The sequence below is a fragment of the Orbicella faveolata genome, unplaced genomic scaffold (assembly GCF_042242905.1).
Source record: "Orbicella faveolata isolate gen_17 unplaced genomic scaffold, um_ofav_v1 contig_25, whole genome shotgun sequence".
Lineage (NCBI taxonomy): Eukaryota > Metazoa > Cnidaria > Anthozoa > Scleractinia > Merulinidae > Orbicella > Orbicella faveolata.
The window spans coordinates 14,702,100-14,723,621 of NW_028301553.1; the positions used below are offsets into that span (position 1 = coordinate 14,702,100).

The 21,522-nt window shown below is 40.4% G+C and overlaps 3 protein-coding genes across 3 annotated transcripts; 2 read left to right on the plus strand and 1 right to left on the minus strand.

Moving 5' to 3' along the window:
• Nucleotides 1-383: 383 nt before the first annotated feature.
• LOC110042062 (uncharacterized) lies at nt 384-13,991 on the plus strand. The gene is made up of 8 exons (XM_020747394.2): nt 384-746; nt 4,884-5,068; nt 6,049-6,177; nt 9,280-9,365; nt 10,595-10,715; nt 10,919-10,999; nt 11,743-11,864; nt 13,088-13,991. Exons 1-8 carry the CDS (start codon nt 532-534, stop codon nt 13,232-13,234), a joined length of 1,086 nt encoding a protein of 361 aa, XP_020603053.1. The 5' UTR covers nt 384-531; the 3' UTR covers nt 13,235-13,991.
• On the plus strand, nt 7,103-9,232 carry LOC149109113 (uncharacterized; the record flags this gene model as incomplete). Its single annotated transcript, XM_089293681.1, has 1 exon — nt 7,103-9,232. A coding segment is annotated over one exon (774 nt), but the record flags the coding sequence as incomplete, so codon positions are not given.
• LOC110042040 (uncharacterized) lies at nt 13,985-20,964 on the minus strand. Its single transcript, XM_020747371.2, has 8 exons — nt 20,726-20,964; nt 20,214-20,335; nt 19,644-19,843; nt 18,861-18,979; nt 18,115-18,157; nt 16,985-17,041; nt 16,199-16,293; nt 13,985-15,538 (listed from the first exon to the last, which is right to left on the minus strand). The coding sequence occupies exons 1-8, from the start codon at nt 20,805-20,807 to the stop codon at nt 15,276-15,278; spliced, it is 981 nt and encodes a 326-aa protein (XP_020603030.1). The 5' UTR covers nt 20,808-20,964; the 3' UTR covers nt 13,985-15,275.
• Nucleotides 20,965-21,522: the final 558 nt, after the last annotated feature.

The window sequence follows — 21,522 nt, forward strand, 5'->3', positions numbered from 1 at the left end:
CGCTGGTTTCCAAACGAAGGACGCTATTGAGCTGGAAAGATGTAAACAGATATAAATTTAGTACCTCTTGTGCCTGATGAGGATAAAACCTTTAGGGGCTCTTTAGTTTTGGATTTGAGAATTTGATGACGTCACGTGAACACACTCTATTGGTTAGTCAGATGTAAACAACTATTGTGATCTGTGCACAGTTCAGGCCAAAAAAATCGAACAAAAACATGCAATAAAGAACGTTGTGGGTTTCACAACCATTCCCCTCTATTACTATATTCTCGGCCTCTTCACCCTTCACGCCTTACCCACCCACGTTTTTCCTGCCCCTTCGACCTAACTGAAACTAATCATTTTTGCTATCCTTCTTATTACCATAAATTTCGCTGAGTCATAGCCCACATGTAAAACAAACAATATTAAGTTAGGCGTGACATACTGCTTGTACATTTCATACCGCAGCTGAAGTGTTACAGTTACCTGGGCCCAAATCGTTAACCCTACACGAGAAAACGTTACCAGTTTTACTACACCGCCGATATGACTCGTGTCCTTGTAACAGGCGCTTCTGGTTATCTTGCAATGCACGTTGTCAAACAATTGCTAGACTCCGGAGAATACATCGTTCGAGGTACAGTCAGGAGTTTGGCAAACGAGCAGAAAGTCGAGCCTTTGAGAAGTCTGTGCCCAGAAAATGCAAAGTACGAACTGGAATTAGCCGAAGCAGACCTTACGAAGAAGGAATCGTGGAATGAGTGAGTGCTTTCGCTATATTTTGTAGTTCATTTTGTGTCGAAGTATTCCACTGGTATAACAAACATCGCTCTTTAATTCGAGACAATTACTAATCAGCCGTATGTCACGCAAACGAACAGACCCTTCCACGATCTTTTAATCAATCCACACTGTTTAAAGTAATGCCTCATAATGCCCAAAAATGAGTAAAATGGCTAAGTTTATTGATCGCATCTTGTAAAACCGCAGTTCTTGGCTTAGCCCCATAGATGCTTGCGTGGAGGGAGGCAAGTTTGTCCCCAGGTAAAAGACCGTATGTAAATTTTCCCGTATTTGCAGAGCGATATTTTGACTATGTAGAGAAATATCACTCCCTCGATTGCCCAGTTTACTAATTTGAAGGTGATATATTTAGAGGAGGAATTTGTTTTCGTCTTTAACACAAAAATCCTTTGATTTTCCAATAATCAACTTAAGAATAGAACTGGTTGGTGCTGAACACTTGACATGAAATCTGTTCCGGTCTTTAATTTCTGTGCATACAACGACTTTAAGGCCCTGTTTACAAGCAGGTAAGGTTACCCCAGCACCAGGATTACCACACCAAGAGAGTCAAAGATAAGCCCGCATTAATTTACAAGCAAACTTTTTCAGGTAGGATTTACCCTTCTACCCGAGACAATTCTAGGGTCGGTAAATAATACTCTTTAATTGCCAAAACCTATTTTCACTAAATAAAGCGGTTTATTCGTTTATCAGTTCCACTGAAATCATTTCAATTGCTAGGTTCAATTAAAATCCTAGACACTTCTTTTTCTTTAGTTTGGGATTAATTTGACGGCAAAGCTATAAACAAGTCTACAATCTGAATATTTTAGCGACAGCAGCGACAAACATTATTGCGAAAATTTCTTCGCAAAAAGCCGTTATTCGAAATTTTTTCTGTCCAAAGCAAAACTAAAACAAAATGTGAATTAATACCATGTTTTTAAAGTCACAATTCGTTCGTTTTACCGGTATTTTCATCGTATATTGTTTCTTGGAGCCCAAATAAAATTAAAGTAAATAAAATAAAGTAATTAAATGAAGCACCGAAATATGGAAATAAACTTGATTGATTGATTGATTAAAGTTGTACGGGTACGCCAGTTGTCCCTAGCCAGCAGAGCGTTTACACTGTAGGTAGGTTACCCTCCCCAGGTTACCCTCCTCAGGTTACCCTCCCCAGGTTACCCTCCCCAGGTTACCCTCCCCAGGTTACCCTCCCCAGGTTACCCTCCCCAGGTTACCCTGGGAAGAATTCAACTTTCTCAGGCTCCGTCCACACTATGCCTGAGGAATTTGAAAACGCAGCTTTATTTCTGTGGTCTGGCCTACCGTCCACACTAATCCGTCAGGAAAAACGGAGCCTTGCAAAAACGCTTTTCAAATTGCTGTGGACGGAAAACATTTGATGCGTCAGTTTTCAGAGTGAAACCTCCGTTTTCAAATTCCTCCGGCGTAGTGTGGACGGAAAACATTTGATGCGTTTTCAGAGTGAAATCTCCGTTTTCAAATTCCCCCGGCGTAGTGTGGACGGAAAACATTTGATGCATTTTCAGAGTGAAACCTCCGTTTTCAAATTCCCCCGGCGTAGTGTGGACGGAAAACATTTGATGCGTTTTCAGAGTGAAATCTCCGTTTTCAAATTCCCCCGGCGTAGTGTGGACGGAAAACATTTGATGCGTTTTCAGAGTGAAACCTCCGTTTTCAAATTCCCCCGGCGTAGTGTGGACGGAAAACATTTGATGCGTTTTCAGAGTGAAACCTCCGTTTTCAAATTCCCCCGGCGTAGTGTGGACGGAAAACATTTGATGCGTTTTCAGAGTGAAATCTCCGTTTTCAAATTCCTCTGGCGTAGTGTGGACGGAAAACATTTGATGCGTTTTCAGAGTGAAACCTCCGTTTTCGAATTCCCCCGGCGTAGTGTGGACGGAAAACATTTGATGCATTTTCAGAGTGAAACCTCCGTTTTCAAATTCCCCCGGCGTAGTGTGGACGGAAAACATTTGATGCGTTTTCAGAGTGAAATCTCCGTTTTCAAATTCCTCTGGCGTAGTGTGGACGGAAAACATTTGATGCGTTTTCAGAGTGAAACCTCCGTTTTCGAATTCCTCCGGCGTAGTGTGGACGGAAAACATTTGATGCGTTTTCAGAGTGAAACCTCCGTTTTCGAATTCCTCCAGCGTAGTGTGGACGGAAAACATTTGATGCGTTTTCAGAGTGAAACCTCCGTTTTCGAATTCCTCCGGCGTAGTGTGGACGGAAAACATTTGATGCGTTTTCAGAGTGAAACCTCCGTTTTCGAATTCCCCCGGCGTAGTGTGGACGGAAAACATTTGATGCGTTTTCAGAGTGAAATCTCCGTTTTCAAATTCCTCTGGCGTAGTGTGGACGGAAAACATTTGATGCGTTTTCAGAGTGAAACCTCCGTTTTCGAATTCCTCCGGCGTAGTGTGGACGGAAAACATTTGATGCGTTTTCAGAGTGAAACCTCCGTTTTCAAATTCCCCCGGCGTAGTGTGGACGGAAAACATTTGATGCGTTTTCAGAGTGAAATCTCCGTTTTCAAATTCCTCTGGCGTAGTGTGGACGGAAAACATTTGATGCGTTTTCAGAGTGAAACCTCCGTTTTCGAATTCCTCCGGCGTAGTGTGGACGGAAAACATTTGATGCGTTTTCAGAGGGAAACCTCCGTTTTCAAATTCCTCCGGCGTAGTGTGGACGGAAAACCTTTGATGCGTTTTCAGAGTGAAATCTCCGTTTTCAAATTCCTCTGGCGTAGTGTGGACGGAAAACATTTGATGCGTTTTCAGAGTGAAACCTCCGTTTTCGAATTCCCCCGGCGTAGTGTGGACGGAAAACATTTGATGCATTTTCAGAGTGAAACCTCCGTTTTCAAATTCCCCCGGCGTAGTGTGGACGGAAAACATTTGATGCGTTTTCAGAGTGAAATCTCCGTTTTCAAATTCCTCTGGCGTAGTGTGGACGGAAAACATTTGATGCGTTTTCAGAGTGAAACCTCCGTTTTCGAATTCCTCCGGCGTAGTGTGGACGGAAAACATTTGATGCGTTTTCAGAGTGAAACCTCCGTTTTCGAATTCCTCCAGCGTAGTGTGGACGGAAAACATTTGATGCGTTTTCAGAGGGAAACCTCCGTTTTCAAATTCCCCCGGCGTAGCGTGGACGGAAAACATTTGATGCGTTTTCAGAGTGAAACCTCCGTTTTCGAATTCCTCCAGCGTAGTGTGGACGGAAAACATTTGATGCGTTTTCAGAGGGAAACCTCCGTTTTCAAATTCCCCCGGCGTAGTGTGGACGGAAAACATTTGATGCGTTTTCAGAGTGAAATCTCCGTTTTCAAATTCCTCTGGCGTAGTGTGGACGGAAAACATTTGATGCGTTTTCAGAGTGAAACCTCCGTTTTCGAATTCCTCCAGCGTAGTGTGGACGGAAAACATTTGATGCGTTTTCAGAGTGAAATCTCCGTTTTCAAATTCCTCTGGCGTAGTGTGGACGGAAAACATTTGATGCGTTTTCAGAGTGAAACCTCCGTTTTCGAATTCCTCCAGCGTAGTGTGGACGGAAAACATTTGATGCGTTTTCAGAGTGAAATCTCCGTTTTCGAATTCCTCCGGCGTAGTGTGGACGGAAAACATTTGATGCGTTTTCAGAGTGAAGCCTCCGTTTTCAAATTCCCCCGGCGTAGTGTGGACGGAAAACATTTGATGCGTTTTCAGAGTGAAACCTCTGTTTTCAAATTCCTCTGGCGTAGAGTGGACAGAAAACATTTGATGTGTTTTCAGAGTGAAACCTCTATTTTCAAATTCCTCCGGCGTGGTGTGGACAGAAAACAAATGATGTGTTTTCAGAGTGAAACCTCCGTTTTCAAATTCCCCCGGCGTAGTGTGGATGGAAAACGTTTGATGCGTTTTCAGAGTGAATCCTCCGTTTTCAAATTCCCCCAGTGTAGTGTGCACGGGGCCTTGACCACATCATTACATTTTCGTAAAAATGTTATCAAAACCACTTTTTGTTGTGTAGAGTCACTCATGTAAAACATTAATTTTGTGGTCAAAGTCAAGTTAACGTCTGTATTTCATTTCATTCATTAACAGTGCTGTCAAAGACTGTACCTATGTAATTCATGTGGCTTCCCCGTTCCCGGCCGAAAATCCAAGAGATGAGATGGAGGTTATAGGACCAGCAGTGGAAGGAACTAAGAATGTACTTGAAGCTTGCGCCAAGACCAAGGGTGGTGTTAAAAGAGTTGTGTTGACAAGTTCTTGTGCAGCAATTTATTGTAAGGGAGCTAGGGAATCATATGAACTGAGGGACGGACAATTAATTTTTTGAGGAGCGTGGGGTGGGGGAGCAACTTTCTGTGGCATGTATTTTTTTTCCTCACCTTTAGGCTGTGCAGGATTTTCCAGGTTGTTTTTGGTGGGAAAAGGGTGAGCGAAAATGTTTTTAAAAGTCAAACACAGGACTTCGATGGTAGAAAGCACTTGTTCGTTTTTTTTAGGGGGGGGTGGGGGGAGGGGTCGAAGGGGGAAGAAGGGGGAATTGCCCAAACCTGCCCTCAAAAAATGATGGTCCTTCCCTAAGTCAAATCACTGGAGAGTTAATCAGTGAGATAATTTAAAATAAAACAACAACCCTTTTCGATATAGAGGATCACAAAACGTAAAAATAATCAGTAACTTAACTTACGTGTTTTTACGTGATTTTTGTAAGTTTCCAATCTTAACTTTTACAAGACCTAAAGGAGAGGTTGAAAGTTCAAATCACAGAGTACATCTGCAGGTACACTTGAAAATGTCCATGAGGTCTCCAACGTAAAATACTAAGTTAAATAAGTAAAATATTGTTGTAAAATGCTTGTAATTATGACCTTTTCTTTTCAGGAATTCTCCAGCAGAAACCCTTTCCTGTTAAAATTTAATGCCTAGTTCACACTAGCAACATAACGACATAACGACATTGCGACATAATCACTTATGTAGGTAATGTGAACATTGACATAAAGACATAAGGAAAGATCAGTTTTTTCCTTATGTCGTTATGTTGCTATTATATCATTACGTCAGGATGTTCACACTGCAAACGTAATGATATAACGTCTCTCTAATGTCGTTATGTTTATATCGTTCTGTCACTAGTGTGATCTGAACTAGGCTTAACTCCACCAGCAACCGTTGTCCGATTGATCTTGATATTTTTTACAATGAAAAATCGTGTTACGCCTGTGTTTATGACTTGATATGTTTAATCTGTTCGTAGCGGGTCGGGTCGGGGAAGATATTGTCTTTACTGAGGAAGACTGGGCATCTGAGGAGAAGAGCGTCCCATATGAGAAGAGCAAGCGTCGCGCTGAGTTGGCAGCCTGGGAACTAGTCAAGGGTTTACCAGGTATAATGTTTACTAGTACAGGATTAAGGACGGTGCTTACTAATTGCAAAGGTTTTGCGCCAGGTTAGGACCACGCGGAAAAAGTAGATCTTTGCAAGGGCTATTGGATTCTACAAAGAAAAATGGAGATAATAGCTGGTTTTCACATGACGTCACTAAAATTCGAACTCCAAAACTATTGATCTTCTTGAGATTTTACTTAAATGATGTATAAGAGCAGCTGAAAACTAGTATTCATACAAATTTCGCTCCGAATGGGTTCTTGGTTTTGTGATACACTACGCTTGAATTTCTAAACTTTTGCGTGACGCGGCATTTACATGACGGCTTTGAGAGCTGTCATGATGGTTAAAAAAGTGACTTATTTCGGGGAACTTGGCTATCTGAACAGTTCATGTCTTAGAAAAAGTATCATTTTAATGTTTTAGAGTTCCTCGAGGGATAACTTCACGCTTTTGTAGCAAAACTCAGTGACAGATGTTTCTGTCGGTTTCCGGCCACCATGTTGGTGCCCATACGGATGGGCACCAGCATAGCGTCTCCATACAAATCTCTATAAATTTGGGTAAAAAATTTCTCCGCATATCTCGCATAAGAAAAATTGCTATGACCAGAATTTTGGCGAGAGTCTTTGCATATTTACCTTCTTTCATTTCCCAGATTCTGGACTTTATCTATTGACCGGTTTTGATTTTTATTTTGATCTATTTTGAATTGCGTGACACTGAAAACCAGCAATTAGCCTTGAATCTCACAAAAAAAATGCTGACATCAGCATTTTCCTGAAAAAAAAGAAGGAAAGGATATTTGTTCACAGATTTCCATAGAATTCGCCTTAACATACAGAAAAGAAAACACATTTAAAAAGATCTTTAAACTACATGGCAAATGGTAATAAAAAACATTTTTGATATGTTTTTAATGACAAAATCGTTGCAAAGCTGACTATCGGAAGCCCACGCACACGGACAGATATCTTGATTTCCGCTCACATCATGACAGAGAGCACAAAATCAGCACTGCAGCGACACTTTTAAATAGAGCCCCAAAACTACCAAACTCGGAAGCTGGAAAAGCCCGTGAAATTGATCGCATTAGCACCGCGTTACAATCTAATGGCTACCCACAAAAAGTCACTGCTGATATCATAAGAAAGAAATCTTTGACTTCTCCAACACCTTCACCTGAAGAACTAGTTGGGATGTTCTTCAGTTGGGCTGACCCAACGAATAGTCAGAGCTTCGCGGTCCTTCCCTACATCAAAGGCATCACCGAACCTCTTTCTAGAATTCTCAAAAGTCATGATATTCGAGTAACCAACAAGCCAATCAAGACACTACTACAAGAGTTCCCTGTTCCCAAGTTTCGACCTCGAGTCGACGACCTGTGCAATGTTGTTTACAAAATCCCTTGTGGGTCTTGTCCCTGGAGTTACATCGGCGAGACAAAAAGATCGTTTAGTACAAGGCGAAAAGAACATATCAGAAATACTAAACAATGTGCTAAAGGCTCCAATGTAGCGAAACATGCCTGGACCTTTGATCACACCATCGACTTTAACGATGCTGAGATAATTGACAAAGGCAATAGCTGCATTAGAAAGACGCTGGAATCCTGGCACACAGCGAAAACTGTCGAGGCCGACAACAATTCGCGCCCTCTGCCGGGACAATATAACATTCTTTTAAACAAACGCTAATTTTACACTTTTAACATTCTCACATTCTTTCACACGTATTCTATTTAATATATGCCATTCGCTTAATATATTCAAAATTCTTAGGTCTATTTTATCATCTCATTTTTGTCCGTCGAAGACAGCAGACTGGCTGTTGAAAGCTCACAATTTTAAACAATTTTACCAGAGAACGTTTTTTACCTCTTTTATAAAATGTAGGGGTGACCACGCGTTTTTTAAAGTTATTGATCTTTTTTGAAAACTTTTACGTGCCTGTTACATTTTTTCCTGTCACCTCCCCAGTAAGTAAGACATTTGCGTATCTCGCACTTGTCTTGCGCGCGCACTACGCCATCTGCAGGTACATGTTTACAGTTGGATTTCAGTATAATTTTCGACAGATGACAGTTAGGTTTACAGCTGGAAGACATAAACAGTCAGTGGTTAGCATATGCTGCTATTCTGGTGTTCCTGGTTTAAGTACAGGTTCATTAAACTTGATTTGGTCACAGTAGGAAAATTTTGCCTTCATTTTGTCGTGCACGTGATAGCGTAGTTGATTGCGTCAATGTCAGCCCCAGCGCGCGCGTGGAGCTAAACCATGGCTTGCGTGATGCGCAGAACGTGTGCGCACCAACAAAAGTAGGCACCGTCCTTAAAGTCAAGGTATTTTAGTCATTTTTGCCATGTGTGATGTACAGCGTATCTCCTAAATTTAAGGAACATATCGACATAATTGAACGTTTTCGGCTCGAAAGGGTTGTCATACACCGGTAGACTAAGAGTAGTCGTTCTTTTGCCTAGTCCGTCGTGCATTTCGCGAAAGAAAACCGCGAGATAAAAAAAATGGCCGCGCGAAATCATGCGCACAACCTCATACGCACGCGCAGGGCTCATTATCCGGGTAATGGGCCCGGGGGAAGAACTTCCATATATGGGCTCTATAGGTATATACAGCTCCAAAGAATATGGTTTTTTAGCCGTTTTGGTGGGAAATAGGGTATCGATTTTGGCCATTGTGGTCTAGGCCTGTCCCGATCTCAAATAGGGTAAGGGTTTTGGGAAACCGGCCGCACACCCCTACCCAATTTTTCTGGAAGCACCCCCCTCGGGGGTGGTGGGCAGCCATGGACAAATGTTTCGTCTTTTTCATAGCTACAAGACCGACACAAAATAGAAGGTAGCATATGGGTAGTGAATGGCGGCTATGCAACTTCGTTTTCTCGTCGACTGCCTGGTGCTATGTCCTGCTGGTGAGAACTAACAAGGACAAAACACCTGTTCATTGCTGCCATACCGTGTGCAATTGGTTGTGTGCATCAGCGTACAGCTTCTGTCTAAACCGTAGAGATGTTTAATTTGACCATTGACTTAAAATAACGAGAATTTACGTTACGTGACTGAACACTTATCCTTCTTAATAGATGACGAGAAGTTTGAACTTTGCACCATCAATCCTGGCCTTATCCTAGGCCCTGTGTTACACGGATCTAAATGCACAAGTATGGAGGTAAATATTAAATAAGTTTTTAAGCTGATTAATTAAGCGTGAAAAAGTCTACTGTACTTCGTCAAAAAGTGCATGTTCTTAATTAATCCTTTTAATTAAATCTCTTAAAGTCAAAGTTAGGCCCCGTCCACAATAAGCCGGAGGAATACAAAAACGCGACAGTCAGCGGTCAGTTTGGATTTGTGTTTGAGGAAGACTCGGTCAGGATAATGACGCTGCCTTAAACTCACTTGTTATAGACTTGCCGTGCAACGATAACTATATGCCATCTGTGCACGTTCCTATTCACTTTATAACGGGGCCTTAAACACAGACCGTTGAAGGGTCAGTGAAACCTACTTGTAATTCGTGGAATAGTCTCCCTTGTCTGGTTTAATAACCCAAGGTAGATTCAGAAATTGGTTTAATCCGTCAAGATCTTTTAATTAATATACGTTTTATGCTAGAGATGGCAATTTTAAATGCTTATCCTCATAAATAGATACCAAAAATGTTTCAAAAACTACGTAGCGCAAATAATTCCCTTTCTGGAAGTACATCTTTGTAATGTAAAGAATTCAAAAAGCTGCAGCAACCCTTAACATTTGTGAACCTTTACATTTGTGATAACATAACGGTGTTACCTGCAACATCAGTTTACTCGTCGTTCTCGCCAGCACAACATGTAGGCCTTTCAACAAATATCCGGATATATTTTGGGATCTGATTTAGAAGTTTCCGATATATTAGAAATTATTAAGGTATTTAAAAATATTCATAGATTTTTTTGGCTGAGCGCTGTGTTTTCCTGGCTATTTTCTTGAAACAATACTCTGTTCTGTGCCAGAAAAAATCCAGTTTAGCGATTTCCCAGGCTAAAAATGTGTTCCATATCACTAACAGCGCTGAAAGGACAATTTTCGAAAATGGTGGATGCTGGTAACATCGAAGCGGCTAAGTCTTCTTCCTCAACGCCTATTACTGCAAGAAAATTTAGAAAATTTCGCCATAAGTGATTCAAAATCGATGTATTTTTACGACAAAAATAAGAGTTATTTATGGGGTTTTGGAGAATTTAGAACATTTTTTGTGATATTTAGGAGATTTTTTGAGAATTTCTCGGCGCGTGATGGGAAGGTTAGATGTAATACCGTCAAATATATCCAACAGCTTTCCCGTGTTCTGATTGGCTTATTAGATTCTGTTTGAGCTTACAAAACATTGTGTAATATTTAAGATCTTATTTTAAGTTTCACAGACGTTTCCTTCAACGTGAAATGCCAATGGTGCCAAAGCTATCCATGCCAGTTACTGACGTCAGAGATGTGGCAGGAGCACATATCACGGCCATGACGTCACCTAAAGCTCCCGGTAAGAAACCAACCTCGATCCCAGTCTCTCTCTCTCGTTTGCCTCCTTTGTCGTTGAGGGAAAAGGGAGGCAAATAAGAGAGAGCTTGGGATCGAGGTTGACGGTCAGAAAGCGCATTGAATGGTAGCAAACAAAGTTTCAGGCAAGTCATGTTCTCTATTCCAAATGTAATTATTTTAATTATAATTCCTCGCGTCTTCTAGGAAACCGCTATGTTGCAATCACTACCTGTATATGGTTGCGCGACTTGGCAGTCATCCTTGATGAGGAATTTAGACCTCTTGGTAAGTTGCATGGTGTAATATTCTACCCTGGTTATTGCTATTCATGACATGGTAATAAGTTATGGGGAATCTCTCTGGCTTGTGACAAACCTAATACCAGGCGAAATAGAAGCGGACAGCTAGATCAAGCCTGACTTACTCGTTAGGTGGGAGGGTGGGCCGCCAACCTCTTCGCCTTCGCGGCCTCGAGTAGAGTGATGGGGTGGAACACTTGTAAACACTTTTATACTGTCATAGTCCCCAGGATAACAATTATCAATACAAATAGGCCATTTCCGAGTTACCTTGTGCCTCTGTTTCAAAACGAGTCCTCGGCAAAACCTTTCACATGAAAATGAGTTTGATTTGCAAGAAAATGAACCTGTAGGTGGAACACATGAGAGTAAAAACTCTTTTGAATTAATTAAGTTAAAAACGAGGTTAGTAAAGCCATTTTTAATATTTGCAAAAGAATTTATAATTGGCAGCCATTTAACAAAAAAGGGTCTATATAAACCTTAAAGTTGGACGAGTAACAATGAATGTATCTATGTGCATTAAAAACTTGAAAGTGGTGTGGTCTTAGAAAAACATTTCAAAGAAGCGAGCGTTGCACTATGTGGTCCTTTCCATTATAATCTTAACGTACCTTTAATTTAAGATCTATCACGGGAGGGATGACTTGGAAAATTTCTAACCTTTCAGTAGTGTTAAATTAACTTCGTTCAAGAAAGTTAGCTAAGTTCCTGTATTTCGTTCTAAAGGTTACAATGTTCCCACAACGCAAGCTCCGTCGTTTGGGCTGAAGATTTTGTCGTGTTTTGATGCTTCATTAAAGATGCTTCTGCCTTCTCTCGGCCACGAAGTTAAGTTCGACAACTCAAAGGTAATTATTACCATAGATAATAGAGGGGAATGGTTATGAAGCCCGGCAAACATCAAAGGAGCAAACAAAGATGCAAAGATTTATGTTTTATGGTCCATGACCGTGCACAATCTTTTGTTTTGCGTTCATACACTATGCGTGAGTTACGTAATCGAAACATTTCTATTGGTTAGTTGCTCGGCCAGTGGTAAACAACTATTGTGTTTTGTGCACGGTCAAGGCTAAAGAAGAGAACAAAAACATATAGAACAAAGAACTTTGTCGAGTTTCGTAACCATTCCCCTCTATTAACTATGTTATAACAATACTGTGCGTTGTCAATGTGTAGTGGAAAGTGGAAATAAGTGAAATGTGGAGAACGTTTAATGTTACTATTTCAGAAACATACAATTTGTCGAAATGCACTTTTGGTGAACCTCTTTACATATTTAAGAGTTTTTACACTAATTTTCGTATCTGTAAGTTGATCAGAGATCGGTCTCCATTTCTTAACTCGTAAACTGAACATAACAATCTAAGCTGTGTTCAGGAGTTTATTGCTCACCGGAAAACGAGTAATCTACAAGCGTTTAACAAGGAACAGCCAATCAGAAAGTCGTTTTGTTTCTCATCTGACAAAGAGATTAAAGGATTCCTCGGTTAGTCTTCGAAAATAAATTACAATAGTGCTATTTATAAACAAGTAAACTACAATATTTAGAGAGGAAGCCACATCAGCCTTAGCTGGTTTCCATGCGGGTCCTCTATCCTGGTGGAATTGAAAGAACCCGGAGAAAAACACTCGGAGCAATGCGAGAACCAACAACAAACTCAACCCACATATGGCACCGCGTGAGAACGAGCCCGGACCGCATCAATCTCGTTCTCAGAGTCTTCGTTCCCCTTGACCAGCGGTCGGAAGACGAGTGCTCTGGGAGCAACCATTTCGGGCATGCGCCATAGATGCAGACCGCGCAGTGAAACTGGATGGGCAGAATCACCAGAATGCGGTTATTTCAAAATGGTTACTCCCAGAGCTCTCGTTTTCCGACCGCTGGTCAAGGGGAACGAAGACTCTGGGAACGAGATTGGGACCGCATTGGTGGGAGGTGAGCGCTCTCACCACGGCGCCATCCCTGCTTCAATCCTCTCAGCATTCAGTGCACATTCAGTGCAACTAGCGCTTTAGCGCTAGCCCTTTGGTTGGTGTAATTGTCACTAGTGCATTTTTATTTTCGTTAAAGATAAAAGACCATTTGGGATACCAACCCACAGAGTTAAAGAGCAGCGTTATAGACATGGCTTACAATCTGATCGATGCTGGCTTTATCAAGAAGACGCCACAATACGAGGAAATGAAAAAACAGAAGAGTGCTTCTGGGTCGCAGTGAAGAGATTCACGAACTTCTAGTTTATATCTTGTCGTGAAACGTGTCTTAGTACATGTATCAAGAGGCGCGCTTCTAATAGTTTGAAACAGTAGACTGACGCAAGGTGCTTGCAAGTTTAATCTTGGGGACGGACCATTATTTTTGTGAGGGGGGGGGGGGGTTAAGGCAATTTTTCGAGACATGAAATATTTTTTCTCACTTTTTTGTTGTGCATGTTTGTTTGTTTGTTTGTTTTTTGGTGGGCAATGGCTTGTGCAAGTATTTTTTTAAGTCAAACACAGGACCTGGTTAGTAGAGAGTTCTAGTTGGGCAGGAATTTTTTCCTGGAAGATCGCCCAGCCCCCTCCCTCCCCACCTCAAAATTAGTCTGTCCCTTATAGATTGTATGTATCATGAGTTGGTTTCCGATATTACCTCAATTTGCACGCGAATGTAGTCTTATTAGCCTTGTTTTCTATGCATTTAGTTTAGATTTCGTAGGATAAGGTGGATTATAATCTAGTTACCGACTTCACTGAGGCGGTTTTCTATTACAAGCATAGGCTTCGATTGCTGCTTGCTGCGGATTTGATCATCCAAATACGAAGCAAGATATAGATCGAAGATACATATCAATTGCTCTTAGAGATAGTATATTGTAGTTAATCAAACTGAAAAAGTACCAAATATAATAAATCAACAGAAAAAAAAAAACAATCCGTTAACTTGGGGAAGTTAGAGTTAGAAAGAAAGCACACAAATAAAACTGGATATGGTTTGGTGTCTTTGTTCCGTAACTATACATACATATATATATACACACACTCTTGCTTTTAGAAGAATAGTTATAAAATAACTGAGCTCCTACGCCCGCTCTCATTGGTCGATAGGTGTGTTTAGATGAGAGTGAGTAAACACGGTTGTGACGTTTTAGCTTCGCGCGTATTTTTGAGAATTATTTTATGAAAACAATTGAGCACTTTTTCCGTGTTTACATAGCCTCATCTAAGCACTCGGGGGTTGGGAGAATTCTCGAATTTCCCAACCCTCCTCGTGTTTAGGTGAGGTTATGTAAACACGGAAAAAGTGCTCTGCTGCTTAAATCTTCTAAAAATATCGAGGCTGAAATTTGCGAAATTTTAAGAATATTTGAAGAATAAACCCGAGGCTGAGATTTTGAACAAAATATAATTTTGTGTGTTGAAAATTTGTAAATACAATACAATTATAGGTTTTTAACTAACCGTATAAAATTATTTCTTTCTCTAAACGGCCAAACTAACCGAAGAATACACAGCAACAAAAACAGCATTAGCCGTATGTCCTATACTAATAACATTTCTGCAAGAAGTTATATGTGTCATATCACGCTTCGTTGCCTGCACTCTGGCTCCAAAATTACTTCAACTCCATCAAAGTCCTGACAGGACAGATAAAACGAGCTAAAACGGAAATGCAATACGCTATAATCTAAGAATATTCAGCCTGGACCGGAAGAACATTATTCTTATACACGAGTGCACCAAAAAGACTTCATGCACATCAAGCCTCGATAAATAAACAACACAACTTGAAAGCTACAACAAACAATTCTGACGTTTGCATTACATTACTTGCAAAAAATTTCGGACGATTTTAATTTCGGACAAAAAAGTGTCCGAAAATAAAACCGTCCGAAATTTTTATGCGTCCTAAATTTTAAGCGTTCGAAGTAGTTACAGCACAGTATAAAACTACGAAGTAGCTCCAAAGCTCTTATTTTTCCTTATGCCGGGCTTTATGGAGCGAACTCTAGTTGCACACTGCTTGACATACGTAACAGCTTGATAGAATTTGTGTTATTTTCTCATCGTTTGCGGTAAAACTTTCACTTTCACTGATGTTGTTTTAGTCTAATTCGAGTTTTGTAGGCCTGCGTAAATTTACTTTAGCTCTGTTTCATTACAGTGTCCGAAATTGTTGTCCGAAATGAGATACAAAGCGTCCGACTTGAAATTTTTTGCAAGTAATATATGTATTTGCTAAATAGCAAAATCAACAAACATGCCCGTGCCGCATATGACTATGTTTTGGCATAGTCATAATAGTAAGCCTGTATGGCTTTAATTTTCACTGGTGCTGATTGTGCTCTTGGTTCTCTGCACGGTTTTCTGTCTGTTTTCCATTCAGCTGAATGCCAGTGTCCAATGCTGAGGTAATGAGGGTCTGTGTTAACTGAACGTGATAAGAATTGTTTCTCTTCTTTTTCGTTCTTTCCATTTTCCTCTTCCACAATTTCTTCTTCTTCTTCAGATGAGTCGGACAAAATGCTCCGCGCATCCGTATCTGAAATATAAGTTTGCAAATTTTGGCTGTGATTAGTCATAATACATTGGACCTCGTGTCGTACAATTCAGGGAGTAATCGCGAAGTAATTTCAAAAACGGACGAGCGCGAAGCACGAGGCCGATTTGAAATTGCGAGCATGATTACTTCTTGTACGACACGAGGTCCAGTTACTAGTTAATGGTGTCAATAACAAATTTTGAAATTTAAAAAAGTCTTTCGAGACTTTTTTAAGCGGAAAAGTGGGTAGTGCATTCAATCGGTGTTCATAACTATATGGAACATAAAGATGGGGGCCATTAAAGCCCGCGTAATTGACGTGCGAATGGCGTAGGTATCCAGTTACATGTATCCAATTACAAAAAGTTGTAATTGGACACCCACGTGATCGCGCACCAATTACGTGACAAATAGGCGCGCGGAGAATCAATCGAGAATTTTGTCATGGATACGATTAACAGTCAAATCGCTCTGCGCCCTGAATACATGCGGACTAGGTATTTTAAGTTCGTTGTTACACATGGAAAAGAGCGGAAGAGATAGAAAATGGGGATAGTACAAAAAGAGCTACATAGTTCATCCTAAGGCATGGTAGAGGTCATGGTAGGGATAGCTGAACTGAATTCAGAGTGCCAGCGGTTACACTTATCACTACTTTACCATCAAATTCATCTCTGATAAAGAATGAATTCAGATCAGGCTTGGGAATATAGACTCCTAACTTAGACAGCGCACGAGAATCTAAGTATCTGGCCCTGAAAAGAAATGGCATGAAAAAAGTTATAATACAAATCAAATAACACCATACCTTAAAAAAAAAAAAAAATGCAAGTTCTCTTCTTTTCTTTGTTTGTTTGGTTTTTTTTTGGTTAAATCGGCTGGTGCAAGAAAAATAAGAACGCATTCTCCAGCTCTGCATTCGTTTTGGTTCGGTCCCTCACTCAGTTTGTTTGCTTACAACTAAAGACACAAAAACAACAACTGAGGACAGACTAGAAAATTATGGCTGGGGTAACAAACTAACTAAAAGAACAAGCTGTTGAAGTTACATTGTTGTGTGTTTTGAAGTTACAAGTTAAAGTTTTCTGCTGTTTTGGTCATAAACAGGGTATGGTTTTTACACTCTTGTCTTGAACTGGGAATCCCTTTTAGAAGCAGCTACTTTTTCATCATTATCGATAAGACCATCAATAAAAGCCCTTCATAAATTATGTTGCAGGCAACTGTGTCAGCTGCAACATTCATAAATAGGATATCAAGTTTTTGGTCAGGTCATAAATAAGGTAGGGAAAATTGCAGATTTTCGTCATAAATAGGGTTAATAAGGGTTTTGGGAAGCGCGCTACACACTGCCACCCAATTTTTCTGAGAGTACCTCCCCCCTTGGGACAGTTCAATTATTGAACTGTCCCAGGGGGACATCATTGATCATAATTAGTTTGTTACCTGTTGTATCGAGCTCCAGTTAGAAAACCATGAAGCGTTTCCCCATGAGGAGGTATCCTGCAAAAAGCAAATGACATGATCCTCCGAATAATTTTCAACTAAGCTGTATGATCCAACTACAGCCACTCTAAAGACCATGCTGAAAGCGTTTTGTTACTCATACATGACAGTTGCTGACTGGCAGCTAGCATTACATCATTTTATATTCATGCGTATCACATTCACAGTATCATACTCACACAAGATTACAGATGTGTGTCACCCCTTAGGGGGATACTCTATAAATCTTTGGGTGGGGGTGTGTTGTTGGGATACTGAAACCCTTACCCTATACTAGACCATGATCAGCTTTATTTTGCAACTAGGCGCCAAAAACCCCTATCCTATCCCAGACTAGCTATTTTCCATACTGAAACTTTATCACTATCAAAGGCCAACATAGCTAACGAAATCTGTCAACAAAGACAGGGTGCTTACCATTTACAGAAACCATCCGGTTGGAAATTTCAGGCAAAAACATTAAACAGTTGAATACCACGTTGCGGGAGAAGGAATCGCTATAAAGTATATCCACATCAGTTAGAGAGACTTAAAAGAGCAGAAAAATAGCATCACCTCAAATCACAGCCCATATTTTCAGAAGCTTCCCAAACGGAATGGCGCGAACCATTTGATTTTCCAACTGGAATTTCCGGTTTTCCCATGTAAATGGTAAGTACCCACACTGATTAGGCAGGATTTGTAATTCTGTTTCTGTGGGGTTCTCACTTAAGAGTTTCAATTTCCATACCTAATTATTTATACACTGAATTTCTCAGTAAACAACACCCTATTCTAGACTAAAACTGTCTGATTACTATACCCTATCTCAGACTTAACCGCCTGAAAGACATTATGACCCTTCAAAGCACCACATACCCATGTGGCTTATATGTGGGAGTATCCCCTCCGCCCCCCCAAACCCCTTGGGTTGCTACCTGTGATTAAGACTGCACAAGGTAAAGTTGCTGCTGACTAGGGTCTCACAAACAGACAATACTGCTACTTTGCCTTGTGGCTCTTAGAGCAAAAATTGAAGTTGTCTGGTTCTTACTAAAGAGTAGGAGGGAGTTTTAAAGACCATTACTCACTGTTTAGGAACTGGGCCACTCTTAAAAAATCTGTAGTCATCACCTGTTACAGAAAAAATATATTTATTAAAAGAAGGCTGTCATGTCATACCATTCTGCACTCCACATTGATCGCAACAAAACAGGGAGTTAAACAGGCTGAATAGCAAATCTATTGTTGAGAATACGATTACCCAAGTGGGCAAGATGTTGTTATCTTGCCTGCTTGGGATCGCCCCTCACTAACTGCCAAGCTTGCTCAGTCAAGGTGGCTGGAGATATGGATTATTGCATCTCAGTTTACAAATATGCAAAAAAGAACTTGGCCAATATCCATCCACCGTGATCTCTTATTTAATCATGCAATTACCATACAACCCTTATTCCTGGGATACATATATAACATATTTCTGAAAGTGCCCCATATGATAACCATTTCAGTTTGTTCATACTGGACTTCCATGTGGGTCAGTACTGCTGGGGTTACTGTCTCGTGCCGAGCAATCAAGGAGTCAGGGTGGGCTAATGTTGCAGGGCTGTCATTACGTTTTGATTCACCTGTAGCCTTGATCTTGACACTCGTAATAAACTTGTTACTTTATGGGTGAATTGTATATCAACAACAGGCAAGTTCACCTGTAAACGGTAACATGAAGGGCCCATCAAACATGTTCAACTGTAATTGGTGCTATGGGTTAAGGCTCTTATTGACAGCCCTGATGTTGTACTGTAACTGGACCCAGAAGCAAACAAACTTACTAACTTACGTATTTCACACATACGCTTTTTGCTTGATGATGACTTGTGAGAATAGGTTGACTTAGAAGTTGAAGTTGATGAATGTGAGCACAAAGAGGTGGATGAAGCTGATTTGCATCTTAACAAGCTAAAATGACAACAGAAGATTAATCAGAAGCTAAAAAGACAGTATAATATACTATGTCATGCTATATAATAACCAATAGGGTAATGACAGGGAGAGATATAAAGTGAAAACTTAAAAAAAAAAATTAAAACAGACTGAGAAATGTTCAATGTTTAATACAATACAAATTTAAGGAAGACCTAGCTCAAAAAAAAAAAAACACTTAGGACTTAAAAATAAAAGAGAAACTTGAGATCAATTACCAGTAGATTAGGGAAAAATGAGACAGATTTCAAAGGGCAAACCGATTTCCCATGTAGGCTAACCTAAGATGTTACATTGGTGATGTAGACATCATTGTCATGCAGGAGTCCAGCTGTTCAGTGCATAGATAACATGATTCACTGACGTTACCTGGTCTGAGAAGTGAACAGTTTTTGGAAAGTGAAGCTACAGAAAAACTGTGAGTTTCGAGAAAAAGATTATTCCCAAGGACAAATATCCAAGGATATTTTCAAAGTAAAATGGGGGCGAGTGTTTATTACCCTTGAAATATTTTGGCAACACAAAACATTTGGGAATATGCAAGATTCCTCAGTTTTAACTAGGGCATGTTCAGTCATGCGATGTGTTTAGACCAGTCGCATGAAAGTGAGAATATTTGATGGATTAAAAGTCGCAATACCTGGATTTAGTATGTCTTCCAAGGTGTGATGACTGTTCCCTTGCTGTGAGAGGACGTGAGGCATAACTGTAAACTGTACATGAGGATTGTGGTCTAAATGGTTGTCGTGGAGACTTGCCAACATCAGGCATACTCTGGTAATCTAGTGGTGAGTATTCAGTTGCATGGGGTCGTCGTAATGCAGATCCCACCAAAATATGCTGCAAAAAAAAAAAAAAAAACAGAAAAGAGACAAAATGATAGATGAGAATGCAGCCATAACACTACTGGAACTGAAAGACCTGAAAAAATTTTCAGGCTTTGAACGGGATCTGAACCCACAACCTTTGCATTACCGGTGTAATGCTCTCCCAACTGAGCTATCAAAGCCACATGAGAGTGGTATTGTGTGGATTGGTGCTTTATGTTCAGTGGACGTAATACTCGCCTCAAGTATATGAATTTCAAGGTAATACATGTATTTCCAAAAAAAAAAAAAAAAAAAAAAGATTAAACCAAGTGGAGAATAAGGCCAGGAAAAAATATATTACACTGAAAATTAATTTACTACATGTATAAACATTTTTATACCTGTGAATTCTGATTATGAGTGTCTTGGTCGATAGATACACAGCTGTGACTTTGTTGACTGCATGGTCTGGAATGAACCGTGTTCCTGGAGTTGCAGCGACTCTCTACTCTTTCAGCTGATCCTATAATAATATAATAATAAACTAGGAGGCTTCCAATCACCTATAGTAGTGGGAGGGTCCTCTAAAAGATAACAGGCTAAAATACATTAAAAGTCTGCATCAACAGAGATGCAGACTAAAATGACCACTTTTAGATGCTCACACAGACATTTAATTTGACATTACCTCGAAACTCATAAAAATGATTTAACCTTCCTATCAAGAAGACACTTGACGGGCAAGAATAATGAAATTGTCTACTAGTTTTTCTGGCAATTTCAACAGATCTTGTATAAAGACAAAGCAAATAATTTCAAGAAACCAATGGGAGCAAAAATAGCCAAAGAAGCCAATCAACTCCGTTAAGAACGCTATGTTTGGATAGCTCACACGAAATTGATCATCACTGACCTTTTCTGTTGTTTAAATCTTGTGAAAGATCGAGGGGCAAATGAAATTGGTAATAAGTGACACTACCCCTCTTCTCGTGCATCTTGTCACCTCATCCTTTCGCGGACGTTTTCAAATCCTCTAGAACCAGAATAGAGTACAGCACGAGCTATAACTCTACAAAAATATCAACTCATTTTCAGCATGGCGGATGGCCGCCATCTTTTCAGAGTCTGCTGCCGTTGCCAAGTTGCCAAGTCAACTGAGACCGTCTTGACTCCAGGCTCTCGCTTTTGCTCTCGCCGTGGGCTCCTGGGCGAAATATACGGTAACGCGACTGAGCCATAACGCGCGTACATAGCCAGCCAGAGCCAATCAGGTGCTCTTGATTCTCTAACGTCATTCTCATTCTTTCTTTTCCTGAGGCGGTATTTCTGGGAGATGTACATTTATTAACATTTATTAGTTTACTTGCCAGTTGGTTCCATTCTCTGGCGATAACTTTAAATAAATGCCATTCAAATAATAGGGTTAGTAAAGAGCGGAAGATCCCAAAATCCCTAACGATTCAAGAATTAAAGAAACTGTAATTTCACACTGCCATATCAGAAATACTAATAACATACTACTACGTGTCGTTTAATAGCTTTGCCAAGCTTTCAGTGGTAGGGGATGGTTGAAATCATAACAAGAGACCTGGGTTCACACTGGGTTCACGCTTTTTCCTGCATGGGCGAAACAGTATGTAAGTGTATTAGCCTGTGAACACGCTCCCGCTCGAAGAGTCTGACCACGGCTGAAAGTCCCCATCCTCGACC

Excerpts from the sequence above, each read along its gene's own strand:
- LOC110042062 (XM_020747394.2), top strand. The coding sequence starts at position 532 with ATGACTCGTGTCCTTGTAACAGGCGCTTCTGGTTATCTTGCAATGCAC. Across the intron at positions 5,069-6,048 it reads TTCTTGTGCAGCAATTTATT|CGGGTCGGGTCGGGGAAGAT; the intron begins GTAAGGGAGCTA and ends ATCTGTTCGTAG. Across the intron at positions 11,865-13,087 it reads TTAAGTTCGACAACTCAAAG|ATAAAAGACCATTTGGGATA; the intron begins GTAATTATTACC and ends TTTTCGTTAAAG.
- LOC110042040 (XM_020747371.2), bottom strand. The coding sequence starts at position 20,807 with ATGCACGAGAAGAGGGGTAGTGTCACTTATTACCAATTTCATTTGCCC. Across the intron at positions 20,336-20,725 it reads AGATTTAAACAACAGAAAAG|GATCAGCTGAAAGAGTAGAG; the intron begins GTCAGTGATGAT and ends ATATTATTATAG. Across the intron at positions 18,980-19,643 it reads GGAAGACATACTAAATCCAG|CTTGTTAAGATGCAAATCAG; the intron begins GTATTGCGACTT and ends TTGTCATTTTAG.